General features: G+C 37.9%; 2 protein-coding genes across 2 annotated transcripts; both read right to left on the reverse strand.

The window, feature by feature from the left end:
• Window positions 1-5069: 5069 nt before the first annotated feature.
• On the reverse strand, window positions 5070-7149 carry dicp2.1 (diverse immunoglobulin domain-containing protein 2.1). The gene is made up of 6 exons (XM_084431056.1): window positions 7052-7149; window positions 6523-6834; window positions 6125-6436; window positions 5877-5909; window positions 5641-5721; window positions 5070-5475 (listed from the first exon to the last, which is right to left on the reverse strand). The coding sequence occupies exons 1-6, from the start codon at window positions 7125-7127 to the stop codon at window positions 5438-5440; spliced, it is 852 nt and encodes a 283-aa protein (XP_084287182.1). The 5' UTR covers window positions 7128-7149; the 3' UTR covers window positions 5070-5437.
• A 1995-nt stretch (window positions 7150-9144) lies between these two features.
• On the reverse strand, window positions 9145-13418 carry dicp2.2 (diverse immunoglobulin domain-containing protein 2.2). The gene is made up of 7 exons (XM_084431204.1): window positions 13282-13418; window positions 12455-12763; window positions 12047-12358; window positions 11330-11428; window positions 10455-10525; window positions 10169-10237; window positions 9145-9936 (listed from the first exon to the last, which is right to left on the reverse strand). Exons 1-7 carry the CDS (start codon window positions 13340-13342, stop codon window positions 9862-9864), a joined length of 996 nt encoding a protein of 331 aa, XP_084287330.1. The 5' UTR covers window positions 13343-13418; the 3' UTR covers window positions 9145-9861.
• Window positions 13419-14885: the final 1467 nt, after the last annotated feature.

Here is a 14885-nt window from a genome sequence, read left to right on the forward strand (position 1 = left end):
AAATTTTAAAAATAGAATAACTCGGTGTAGGCAACACCGATTTTTGTCGTTGTTCTCTGTATTGACAGCACTCCAAATGTACAAAAAAATGAGCTCAATGTTAAAATTGACCGGAGTTCTCCTTTAACAGAGCAGCCATCAAGTGTTAGACAGTATTCTAGGTTATTACGTGAGGAAGTTTTTTGTCCAATAATTAGAAACTCTGTTTTTTCAGAATTTAGAAGTAGGAAATTACAAGTCATCCAATTTTTTATATCCGCTATGCATGCCGTTAATTTTGTGAATTGATAAGTTTCGTTAGGTTTTGAAGAAATATAGAGCTGAGTATCATCGGCATAACAGTGAAAGCTAATGCCATGTTTCCTAATGATATCTCCTAAGGGTAGCATGTACAGAGTGAACAGCAGCGGTCCTAGTACTGAGCCTTGTGGTACGCCATACTGAACTTGTGATCGATGAGACATCTCATCATTTACTGCTACAAACTGATAACGGTCAGATAAGTATGATTTAAACCATGCTAGTGCATTTCCCGTAATGCCAACATAATGTTCTAATCTATTTAAAAGAACGTTGTGGTCGATGGTGTCAAATGCAGCACTAAGATCGAGTAACACTAATAGAGAGATACAACCACGATCGGATGATAAGAGCAAATCATTTGTGACTCTAACGAGAGCTGTTTCGGTACTATGGTACGGTCTAAATCCGGACTGGAAATCCTCGCAGATATCATTTCTTTCAAGAAAAGAACACAGTTGTGAGGATACTGCCTTTTCTAATATCTTTGACAGAAAAGGTAGATTCGAGATCGGCCTGTAATTGACTAATTCTGAAGGATCAAGTTGCGTTTTTTTAACAAGCGGTTTAATCAAAGCCAGCTTAAAGTTTTTGGTACGTATCCTAGAGACAAAGACGAATTAATGATATTAAGAAGAGGATCTATGACCTCTGGAAGTATTTCTTTCAGTAGCTTAGTCGGTATAGGGTCTAACATACATGTTGTAGATTTAGATGATTTAATGAGTTTAGTAAATTCTTCCTCTCCTATAGCAACGAATGAATCAAATTTTTCCTCAGGGAGACTACAATGCACTGCCTGATGCGATACTGTAGTAGACGGTTGCATAGTTATCATTTTGTCCCTGATATTATCAATCTTATAAGTGAAGAAGTTCATAAAGTCATTACTGCTGTGTTGCTTGGAAACTTCGGTGCTTGAAGCTTTATTTTTCGTTAGTTTAGCCACCGTTTCAAATAAATACCTAGGATTATGTTTATTTTCTTCTAATAGGGTTGAAAAATAAGCAGATCTAGCAGCTTTTAAAGCCTCTCTGTAAGTAATTGAGCTCTCTTTCCATGAAATGCGAAATACCTCTAGTTTTGTTTTCTTCCAGTTGCGCTCCATTTTTCTGGCTGCTCTCTTAAGGGCCCGAGTGTGCTCGTTGTACCATGGCGTTGGACTATTTTCTTTAATCTTCTTTAAGCGCAACGGAGCAACTGTGTCTAAAGTGCTGGAAAAGAGAGAGTTAAACGTTTCTGTTGTAATATCTAGTTCTTCTAAGCTATCTGAGATGCTGAGATGATGAAACTGATTAGGAAGATTATTAATAAAGCAATCTTTAGTAGCAGAAGTGATAGGTCTCACATATTTGAAACACGGAGTCGGCTTTGCAGCCTTGGCTAAATGCAAATTACACGAGACTAGATAATGATCTGAGATGTCATTGCTCTGCTACAGAATTTCAACGGCATCAACATCTATTCCGTGTGATAATATTAGATCTAGAGTATGATTACGACGATGAGTAGGTCCTGACACGTGTTGTCTAACTCCAATTGAATTTACAATGTCTTTAAATGCCAATCCCAATGCATCTTTTTCATTATCGATGTGTATATTAAAATCACCAACAATTAGTACTTTATCTGCAGTCAATATTAATTCTGATAGAAAGTCCGCAAATTCTTTGATAAAGTCTGTATGGTGCCCTGGTGGCCTGTATACAGTAGCCAGCACAAATCTCAAACGTGATTTATCGTTTACACTATATATTTTTACATTAAGCACCAATGCTTCAAAAGAATTATATTTAAAACTTGATTTCTTAGTGGTTTTGAAACTATTACTATAGATTACAGCAACACCACCCCCTTTGCGTTTCAGACGAGGCTCATGTTTATAACAGTAATCTTGCGGGGTTGATTCATTTAAAGTAATGTAATCGTTTGGTTTTAGCCAGGTTTCTGTCAAACACAGCACATCTAGGTTATTATCTGAAATCATATCGTTAACAACGAGTGCTTTTGAAGTAAGCGATCGAATATTCAGCAACCCAAGCTTTAGCATTTGCTCATCTGTATTATAGCTGTTTTTTATTTGTTGAACATCAATTAAATTTTTAACCTTAGTTGGGTTTAAACGTTTTTTGGATTTCCAAATTCGGGGAACAGACACAGTCTCTATATGATGATAGCTAGGTGAAAGAGGCTCTATGTGATGGGATTTATCTGACCTGGGTGACGCGAGGCCGCTAGCAGACGGTTGGTTTAGCCAGTCTGTCTGCTTCCTGACCTGAGCCCCAGATTGTCATGTTTGAGCTCTAAGACTATGAGCCATATTACTAGAGATAAGAGCAGCACCATCCCAGGAGGGATGAATACCATCTCTTTTCAACAGGTCAGGTTTGCCCCAAAAACATATATATATATATATATATATAAAAATATATATATATAAAAACATATCTGTAGGCTAATTAAAATAAAAATGATTGATAAACAGGTCTTTTGAATAGAAATAATATCTTGTTCATTATATTTATTTCATATAAAAGCAACAGAACTTAAATTGCATCCAGTTTATCATCAACACCGCGCATGAGTGTGAATCCCACGATATCTGTCTTTGACCTCGCATGTGTGTGATCCACTATGAGAAAAGAGAACTGTCTGTCTTGTCTGTGCATTTTTCACTTCTCCTTTCACTGCAGCCGCCTACTCTCCTCTACATTTCAGGCTAGGCGAGGCGCATCTCAAACAAGCCTATTGTCACATGGCCGTTGAAATTCTACAGCAGAACGATGGCATCTCAAATCATTATCTAGTCTCTTGTACTTCATTTAGTCAGTAAAGACTGCTTTATAAATAATCTTCATGATCAGTTTCTACTCCTCGCTATGCCAGATAGCTTAGAAGAAATGAAAGCTTTGGCGTAAAGTTCTGCCAGGAAGACTCAATGTTAAAGGGGGTCGCACACCGGACTTTTCTAGCACTTTAGACACAGTTGCTCCTTTGAGTTTAAAGAAGAGTGTTGTTGCAATCAGAAAGGCCTTAAGAACTGCTAGATCTGCTTGCTTTTCGACTCTCTCAGAAGAGATACAAGAGATATTTATTTGATACAATGGCTAAATTAACAAGAAATAAAACTTCAACTTCAGATGTTTCCAAACAGCACAGCAGTAATGACTTTATGAATTTCTTTACTTGCAACATTGATGCTATTAATAAGAAAATTATAACCATACAACCATCTCCTACTGTATCACATCAGATGTCAGGCTATAGACTTGTAATGGCCACCCATTGGCCCAACGATGGTATACAACGGTGTGGGGGCGAAGGGATAATGCATGTATATCTTTCCAGCGCTCCAGTGAAGTTCACTTTATTTATTAGAATTTAGTTTCAATATTACTTTAGCTCTACGCTTAATCTGACTCCAATTTAAATTTAGATTGTGTTTCTTATTAGAAAATAATCATAAATATTGGTTATGATTTAATTTAGATCTTTGATTATTCTGAGTATCCAATACTTTCAATTATTCATTCATTAAGGACCCGGTATCACTTTGAGACGTCACGTCGTGAATGTGTGCTCATGATCACAAACTAACCAGTTCTGAAATATTCAGATGGTGCAGTGCATACTATTTTACCCTTAAGCAGTCGCTCTCTGCCGACTCATGACAAAAGATAAACTTTTAATAGTCGCGAGCTACAACGTGAGTGATATTCAGAAATCGGAAGGTCTCCTTAATGATGTGCTCCATGCTCCATTCATTAGAGCCTTCGGTCTGATCTATCCTGGAAGAGATTTGCGGAAACACCAGACTACACTTTAATCTACTAGAATAATGCAGAATAATTCAAATATAACATTTTATTTGTCAGGTAAAAATGTATCATGCCAATTACACAAGTAAATGATTAAAAGCCAATTCAGAAATAATAAATACATGACATCAATTACTCAAAGATGACTCTGAGAGTAAGAAATGTATGCCTGACAGAGACACACAGTGGTGTGTGAGTGTGTTCTGAGTGTAAGCCTCGGGAAGACACTGACACTGCACTGCATGGGGGTTTTCTGGTTACAGGTTCCCAAAGACTGCTCTGCCACTTACCATTATATACACAGACCAGGACAAAAGGGTTATACCAATATTTTTTAGAGTTGTTTTGGGTCTATTCATGTACCCCAGGGGGTAACACCTGGTTTCGGGGGAGAGGGGAGATATCTTGAAGAGACATCACACAAAGAGGAGGACAAGATTCTCCAATGTTTTCAATCTTTCTCATAATATGACAGTAATGAAATTAAGACCATTTTACCAATCATACCAATGATACCAAACATAAAAGGAAAGCAACAATAGATTCAAAAGATACATAATATGTAGTATGTAGATCCTCTATAGTGAACTTTTAGTGACTTGAATCAGGGGGAAAGGAGGGAGAGGGGGGTGCACAGATAAGGCTCTTTCTTTAAGGTCTTCTCTCCAGGGTGCATTGTGTTGCTTTACTGTAGGGTGAGTTTTATCCCAGCTTTTGTCTTAGCAGGAAAATCAAGTCTTACAGACTCCTAAAGAAAAATTCCATTCATTCTTTGCTAAAGGAGATCAAGGATTGTCTAAACTTGACAATTCACAAAGGTTTGTGATCTAACCCTTTAACGATAACTGCATGTGAATGAGGAGCAGATGTGACTTATCCCAGCAGTCTTGGATTTTAGCAGAATATATTAAATATATCTGACATTTATAAATAAAATAAAAAGGCGGAGATGAATTTTGACAATTTAGTGGAATAATGACAGACAAAATCAAAAAGTCATCAAAAGACAGACAAAAATCAAGCAGTCAAAAAGATTTACATCCACTTCTATGAATTATAAACAGGCCTGTAGCTTTAATTGAAGTATGTCATAAGCAATAGATTATGAATTCAGGGTAACAGAATGTTACAGTGTCCTTTTTATACATGTTACATGTACTTACAATCTCTTACTTTCTCTCTCTCTCTTTATATATAATTTTACATAACTTTGAATAATTCAGCTTAAAGCAGTCTATGCCTATAAAATTCCTATCTATAAAAAAATGCATATATTTATAGTTGCCAAGAGGGTGTTTCAATCAGTATTATTTACATCACTATGTCTTCTGGGTGTCCTGACCTCTTCTTCTATTATCTGTGAATAAAAGCACACCGTTATATCAAACCTCTCATATAGTATCATGTGGTAAGAAGACCGATTAACTCTTGAATATATTTCAGATGGTGTATCTGTGACTTTCTGATCACAGTCATCAATTGTTGTGAATCACCAGATGTTGTAAAGAGTCTCAAATCTCACCAGCTCTCCTTTCACAGACGATCCATAGAAGAATAACAGTAGGAGTAGTTAATACTGTGATCTCAATGATGAGTATAATCACTACAGCAAAGAGACAGACTCCTTCAGATAGAGGTTACAGCGCAAGACAATAAACAAACTCAGTCCATGAAACTGTAAATGATGAGAAATGAAACAACAATGACAACAAATGTTCTCAGTATAATGTACTGCAATGTGTTAAAGACATTTCATACCTCTGAGTGATAATCCAACCAAAGTCTTGTTGTCTGGTGAATAGATTAAGAGGAATAAAGAGTTGCATCAGACACAGAGATGGAATAATATAGTATCACAAGATAAATATGATTATAGTCAAAGTAACTGACGAACTGATCTCTTCAGAACAGCGTTATATATATTTACAGACTTATAGAGGAATATTCATACAGCATGTCCAGCATTGAGATGAATATTGACATTGGCAGACATTTAGTTTTCTTACCCGAGTACGTGACAGTATATCTGACTGAGGTCTTGACTTCAGTTCCTTTAGTAATCTCACATCTCCACTCTGTGTTGTCGTCTTCATTGAGGAGTGTTGTAGTCAGAGAACTGGTACAGTGTTCAGGAGAGAATGAGATCTGATATCTGGAGTCTGACCGCAGATCCACATCAGTCTTATTCTTCCAGACCAGCTCAATTCCCTCTTTATAGAAGAAATTAACACATCCATATCTAGCATGTACATACAACTGACAGGAGAGAGTGAACGAGCGTCCAGGTCTAATCTCAGTCTGTGTGGATGATGGAGAGACTGAAACAGAAATCACACAGACATTTATTTCAAAGTGAGTTCAAAGAAACAATCATGTTCTTTTATTAATGAACAGAAACACTGACCATAAAGAACATGCAGATAAATGCATGCATCCAAATGTGTATTCACATGTTGTCTGCAGGTATAATGTCCACGATCTTCAGTTGTGGCTTTATAGATGTTCAGAGAGCAGTCAGACCCCAGACTCAGTCTCTTATGTCTCTCTATGTCTTTCTTCTTCATCCCTTCTTTAAATAATACAACTGACACTGAACTTTCTCTATTATATATCCATGTATTTGATGTGCAGCCAGGAAGAGCATTTCTACAGGGCAGACTGACGTTCTCACCATCTCTGCTGAACACACTGTGAGATGTGATATTTCCACCGGTACCTGAGACAGAGTAGATATGAGTGTTCAGTGATTTAAAAATGATCCACACTCGTTATTTTGGCATAATCTATTCATTATATTCTAAATATATAGCCTACTGATATGAAGTACATTTTCTGAAGAGGATTAGTTACACCTGTGTCCTTTTCTTCAGTTTGAAATTCTTACATAAACTTGAAATAAACTGAATTATTTCATTATCAGTGTAAAGGCTTACCTGTGAGCAGCGAGCAGAGAATCATCAGTCCCAGCAAACTCTTATCAGCCATTTTCTGTCTCTGTCCGTCTTCCATGGTTCATTATTCACTCAGTTCTTCTTTTAAACAGCATCAGTTCCTGTGGTCATAACTTCATGTCATCAGCCTAACGTGTTTAGCCCTGAATCTGCTACAGCTGCTTCTCAATGACACGAAGTGTTGACCTGCATTACATTTAGATGGAAAATCATGTTCATAAAGTTTTATAAAAACTCAGACGAACGGACGGATAGATAGATAGATAGATAGATAGATAGATAGATAGATAGATAGATAGATAGATAGATAGAGAGAGAGAGAGAGAGAGATCGCAAAGCTTTACAAGATTGTAGATCTTTCCCACACTAAAGCCGTTAAGTTCACAGTCCTGTACCAACATTATAATGCTTTTAAACAAAGTATCTTAAATGTCCTGTAAGAAAGATTGAACAAGAGTCATCTATGCGTTTTCTCACACTCAGTTATTTTTAGTTTCCGAAAGCCCAGGTCTTTTAGTTCATCAGAACATCGCTTTATTTGTAAAAAATTATTAATTTAGGAGAAACTAAGGAAGTTGCTTCAACATTGGCTGATTCACTGGAACACATCGTGGTATTTCAGGACTTACGACATCAGAAACCCTGACCCAGACCACCGTCCCACAGAAAACACCAGCCAGCGGTTAGTCATCAGCAGCCAGTACCACAGTACGAGGCTTAAGTGCAAAACAGTGGAGAAAAAGAGACAAATATTTTAGTAATATATCAGAAAGAGCCATAAACATGGTCATAATTTACATTAGGTGTTTGAAGAAGAGCTCTGTCTTCATATGTTTTAGAAAACTGTAATTCTTGTAGAGGTTTGTAGGGATGGGAGAAGAGACGTTAGGAGACGTCAGCTCTGTTTGAGGGATAAGAATACATCATTAATGTGTTTGCTGTGGACCGCTGGATGCTGATATCACTGGGAAAAGAGTCATCAGTGGGTGGAGGAGAGCAGAGGCGAATCATCTCAACAGTTCGTGAGCGTCTGAAATGCAGATCTTCTCGTCTTGGTAGTGCATGCTCTGGGAAGCAGGACTGTAGACAGAAATGTCTGGGTCAGTGGGTCAACAAGAGAGAGAGTTAAAAACAAGAGATCTGTATATATACAGTATGATTATTATTTCACTATTTTAATGTTGAATTGTTGAATTCTATAGGGATGCAGAAACTTATGGACTCTAGAAGGCCTTGAGACTGAGAGGAAATATTGAGGATGAGATGGAAGAACCCATGTGATAATTGAGTTGAATCAGGTGTGTTTGATTAGGGAGACAAGGAAAATGTGCAGAGTTGGGGGTGCTCCAGGACAGGTTTGGGAACCACTGCTCTATCCATATCTCTCACGGGATGGTAAATAGTGAAGCGAGGATTCATATGCAGAAAACTCAGAATCTTTATTGAACAAAACTACAAACAAAAACTACCCGTGGGGGAAAACAAGACAGGCCTCTGTCATCAAACAGGAAACACGAGGGAACATAGACAACAAACCAGCACAGGCCTGCAAACACAGGGAGACTAAATAGGGAAGCAAACAAAAGAGGGTAACGAGGAAAACAGGTGGGGCAAATGAAAGGGTTAGTTCACCCAAAAATGAAAATTATGTCATTAATGACTCAATGATGAAAGTCAATGGACGGCATACTGTTCACGTCCAGAAAGGCAATACAGACATCATCAAAGTAGTCCATGTGACATCAGTGGCTCGATCTTAAGTTTATCAAGCGACGAGAATACTTTTTGTGAGCAAAAAGTACACAAAAATAACGACTTTATTCCACTATTCATTTCCTTCTCTCTGGGTCTCGAGCTATTTCACGTAGTGTAACTGTGTAGCGCGTCTGTGTTGTACGTCACACGTAGGCTCATTATTGGCCGACGCTGGTCATGTGTTATGCGTGTGACGTACAACACAGAAAGCTCTCGGACTAAATCTAAAATATCTTAAACTGTGTTCCGAAGATGAACGGAGGTCTTACGGGCTTGGAACAACATGAGGGTGAGTCATTAATGACATAATTTTCATTTTTGGGTGAACTAACCCTTTAATCAATAATCAGGTAACAAGATGGGAGGGACTAGACAATTGACAGGAGAGCACATGGCACAAGGAAATACATGACAAGCCATGTGCTCTCAACAAACCGGACTATAGACAAACACGACAAACCAGGAGTGTCAGAGCTCTGTCACCAAACCAAGATATAACCTAGACAGAAGGTGACAGAACTCTGACATATACATACATTTGCATAATAAATTCTACTTATTCAATGACCAACTTTACAATATTTGTAAATATAAATACGTGGAATTACTTGGTTACCGTCACAGATTGGTTGTGTAAAACACACGAAGACAAAGGAGAATAAGAACAATAGTCTTTAATGACAAGCTCAGGAGATCAGACATGTTACAGTTACAGTTACATGCTTAAAGTCTTATTTTACAACCCCATTTCCAGACAAGCTGAGACATTTTGTAAAATGCAATAAAAGAATATGTGATTTGTCAATTCTCTTTAACCTTTATATAACTGGAAAATGTACAAAGAAAATATTTCACGTTTCAAATATCATGTTTCCTCTGACCAACTTATTTTGTAAATATAAACATGATGGCTGCAACACACTCCAAAAACACTGAGGGACTGAGGCTGAATAAAAGTGAAAAGATTATAGAATATAGATTTTATTGCATATAACTTATTCTTTGTTAATTTGGTCAGATTCTCGATCACACGGGTTTCAGCAGAACTTCATCCGGGCTCCAGCTTCTGCTCCTCTGATGGCAGCATACGTCACTTTATCATCAGCCTGAGCCTGAGTGAGCGACACACACAGAGTCAACCACAACGACAGACATTATCACAACACACCGTATTGACAAATGTTTCTAAGAATCAGATTCAGCATTGCATATTTAAACACCGCAGTTTCGACATGTGTCTGCCACTTATGATGTCAGTGTAGGAGAAGTTAAGAGAAGTTAACTGATTATCTGTTAGCAAACACACACAGAAATGGAAGAAATTGACCAGATTCCTTTACTCACATTGTGTCTTTCAGTACACTTGTTTCTGGAAATAATGATCTCAGCATAAGCCACATCTTCTGGATTCTCCTAAACATCAATAGAAACATGTAATGTATAGACAGTAGTGTAACTCATTTTTTACTCGTTTTATTTAATAAAAATGATGCTGTATATATTTTATAACTATTGTTCAGTTAAATGATATAGTATTGTATAGCTGAACCAATGTTGATTGTTCTGATGTGCTGTGGGTCAAATGTGTGTATGAATCTATGAGCTGTGATCATCAGTGTTGTTCACTAACATGGACATCAGCAGCTGGCGGGGTCACCGGGGTCACCGGGGTCAAACTGCTGACCGCTGCCTTATCTGACCCTGAACAGAACATTCACATTAGAACAGTTCTTCAGTTAATCATGTGCACTGAAACATTTACACAATAAAAGTTATTAAGGTAAGTTTCTGAAAGTCTCTTTCACTCACCAGGGCTGCATTTATTTGATCGAAAATACAGTAAAAACAGTAATATTGAGAAATATTATTATACTGTAAATCAGCTGTTTTCTATGTGAATATATAGTAAAGTGTGGTACTATACGGTTATCCGGACCACATGTGATGACCTACCCCAACCCCGCCCCTAAACCTACCCGTCACTGGGGTTACGACCAACCAAGAGCAGTTGTGGTCAGGTGTGGTCCGGATAACCGTATAGTACCTAAAGTGTAATTTATTCCTGTGATCAAAGCTGAATCTTCATCATCATTACTCCAGTCTTCAGTGTCACATGATCCTTCAGAAATCATTCACTTTTGATCAGTTTAATGCATCCTTGCTGAATAAAAGTGTTCATTTTCTTAATAGTAGCATAAGCAGTAAACTGGCGAATTACAGTTGTCTCATTACTCTTCGTTTTACAAATATTTGGGATGTGAAAGATACAATATAATTTGAGATATACGTGAAATTATGCATGGAAATGACTCAAGGGCAGATTTTTGTTTTGTTTTTGTAAACTAAATTTATGAGAATGCGTTTTTTAGGGATGATGTCATAACGCACACTAATTTATCTGTAAACGGCCAATTGGATGGAAACAGCGAATTTCACAATCTTATTTTTAAACACATATTCACTTTGTCAATAACAAAACAGCACAAAAAGTGGATGGAAACTCACCGGCTCTTTTTCTCCAGATGAACCGAAGAGCGATGAGAGCAGTCAGAGTAAGAAGAGCCGCTAGCGTAGCAGTTACAGCAGGAATCACTGCAGGAGAGACTACATGAAGAACAGTCAAACACTGGACACACACTCACACACATTTAACCACATTTCACATCTTCCTTCATGCCCTCACAGCGATAAACCAAAGATGTCTTTGTGTGTCATTCGAGGTGGAAGAGAAAGCTGCATGAGTCAAAGTTTATTCTATTCTGTGAATATGAAATATAAGTACTTATAGAGGTATTAATGTTGACTATCCAACCATCAGTCAGCAGCAATAATCTTATATTAATCATAAGTGAAGTGAGATTGAGCACTTTGTGTTGTAGAGTGTGTTGCTGGAGTTGAGGCTGTGTCCGTGTTTCAGGTCATGTGACAGTGCAGTTGATGTGTTAAGAGGAAAACAGCAGGAGTTAGTTTAAACACACCATTTATTTAGTGTTGCTGAAAGCCATCTGTACCACATACATGTACAAACTACATTATGACACAAACCCTGATGTTGTTCACTTTGGCTGTTCATTTGGAGGATTTAATCATGACATAATTTAGGAGGGATAAATTAAAGGATCAGTTGAGGTTAAGATATCATGTGGACAATGGGCAAAAACTTTGATTTTAACCAGCAATATTATTCTCAACTTAAATTTTTTACTTAGTTGCATAGCTTACCCGAGTACGTGACAGTATATCTGACTGAGGTCTTGACTTCAGTTCCTTTAGTAATCTCACATCTCCACTCTGTGTTGTCGTCTTCATTGAGGAGTGTTGTAGTCAGAGAACTGTTACAGTGTTGACGAGAGAATGAGATCTGATATCTGGAGTCTGACTGCAGATCCACATTAGTCTTATTCTTCCAGACCAGCTTAATTTCCTCATCATTGAAGAGATCAACACATCTATATCCAGCATGTACATACAACTGACAGGAGAGAGTGAACGAGCGTCCAGGTCTAATCTCAGTCTGTGTGGATGATGGAGAGACTGAAACAGAAATCACACAGACATTTATTTCAGTAAACATGTGAGTTTAAAGAGAGAATTATGTTCTTTTATCATATAATGAACAGAAACACTGACCATGAAGAACATGCAGATAAATGCATGCATCCAAATGTGTATTCATGTATTGTCTGCAGGAGTAACGTCCATGATCTTCAGTTGTGGCTTTATAGATGTTCAGAGAGCAGTCAGACCCCAGACTCAGTCTCTCACGTCTCTCTGTGTCTTTCTTCTTCATCCCTTCTTTAAATAATTCAACTGTCTCTGAACTTTCTCTATTATATATCCATGTATTTGATGTGCAGCCAGGAAGAGCATTTCTACAGGGCAGACTGACGTTCTCACCATCTCTGCTGAACACACTGAGATGTGTGTTTCCACTGGTACCTGAGACAGAGTAGATATGAGTGTTTATATAGGGCTTTATATTAAATATTTACATTATCAGTGATTTAAAAATGATCAAAACTCGTTATTTTGGCATATTCATTATATTCTAAATATATAGCCTACTGATATGAAGTACATTTTCTGAGCTGTATTTTATTTCTTCTGATTTAAATTTAAATGTATAATATCTGCATTGCTCTGTCATTTTCTGAAGAGGATTAGTTACACCTGTGTCCTTTTCTTCAGTTTGAAATTCTTACATAAACTTGAAATAAACTGAATTATTTCATTATCAGTGTAAAGCTGAGACAAACACAAAACACTGTTTTGTCAGAATAATACAGTATGAGCTAAACACACACTACTATCACACTCCATAGAATGGGAGTAAGAATATAATGAACTTTTCAACTTCTGCTTTACATTTGATTCTAACTAATTAAACTAAACAATATCTTAAAAACCCAGAGAAACTTGTTGTCAGTTTCACAGATGTTTTCTACAGGTTGGCTTACCTGTGAGCAGCGAGCAGAGAATCATCAGTCCCCGCATGTCTATACGACACATGTCATCCATCTGTCTCTGTCAGGCTTCCTCTTTCCATCATTATAGTGACTCTCCGGCCCGTCCTCTGTGTGGTCACTTCCTGTGAAATGTGGTAAAACATTGTGATGCAATAAAGAGACTGTAGCATTCAACTACTCTGTCTTTTTGTGGGTTGTTATATGCCTCTGACTTCTGAAATAGACATAAAGCCATGCCTGTGTGAGCATGTGGTGAAAAGCCACCAAACTGCATATACAGGCTATTTAAAGTTAGAGCAGTGGTTGATAAAGTTTCCTAGAATGCTGTTAGACGTTAACGTTGTTTTTATGTATTTTGTGGTTTATTTATTCTCTTGTGCTCCTGAGTAACAAATAATAGACTTATTCTAGTATTATTTCCTGTTTGTGTGTGTTGCGTACCACTCAACGTGACAGAACACCGAACCCTCAAAACGTGGAAATAAGAAGAAAGGTGGACTTGCCGTTCAGGTCTTCTCCTCTTAGAACAAGGGAGCGTTCCCTCGAGGACCACACAAGGGATTTATTAGCAATCCAAGACAATCCTGCTTGTAGAAGGTCCTCGGAGAGCTTTGCCGCATTCGTTGAGTGGGTGCTGGTTAATTGTAGATCCCTTTGCACAGTCTGCTCAGCAGATGAGGAAACACAACAGAGCCCAGCCAACTTTCAGCCACGGCCATCACGAATTACCAGCCAGAGCCCGCACCCGCTACGAGTCCAGTGTCCTCCGCATCCCATAGTGGTATGGGAGCTGCTCAGCCCAGGATTGGAAAGCTCTACAGAGAGTGGTGCGCTCAGTCGAGCGTAGGTATGAGGACCGCTCTCCCTTCACTGCACAGTAATGTCAAATACGTGATGTTGGTACTCACCATTTTTCTGCGTGGGATATAGCACCAGTTGAACACATCCAGGTTTACGTTTTGAGTTTGTACTCTATTCTAAAACTCTGCTTAGAGAATAGAGCTCATAGGACTCGCAATGGATTCCAAAGAATCGATTCTTCAATTTCGTGGCGTTAAGAATCGGGAGTCTAGTCCAAAGATTGGAGTAATTCCACCCAGGGCAATCGAGTCCTCAAATGTGCCGAATTTAATTCAATATCAGCACTTATATTCAACTCACTCAGTTCACTTTCCGAAAAAAGCTGCCTTACGATGTCAAAGTGTAACTTCACAGATTTTCAACCCTCTTTCTATTGTTACAATGACATTCATATATGCAAATGTACAATGTTTACTTTTTCTCGGTGTTACCTGAACTGTGAAATACACATTCATTTATTTACTTTTGACAGCGCCAGGGCTTTTATACTTCTGCATTTTTGTTTTCCCGCCTACGGACAGTTTGATCAACAGAGGTTGTTAACAGAACTGTTATTGTAGTGGTAGGTATATCACTGGAAATTGTATGGTACTTTGTCTACTCTTTAAACAGCATTATGGTAAAAATGAAATACTATGGCAACAGCTTTCTTACCTGTACACAACATTTTGCTTCGGGGGTTGTTCTTAAAATAGTTTTGGAACAGAAAAGGTCCCTCCCCAAACTGCTGCAAC

Source organism: Rutilus rutilus (genome assembly GCF_951802725.1).
Source record: "Rutilus rutilus genome assembly, chromosome: 14".
Lineage (NCBI taxonomy): Eukaryota > Metazoa > Chordata > Actinopteri > Cypriniformes > Leuciscidae > Rutilus > Rutilus rutilus.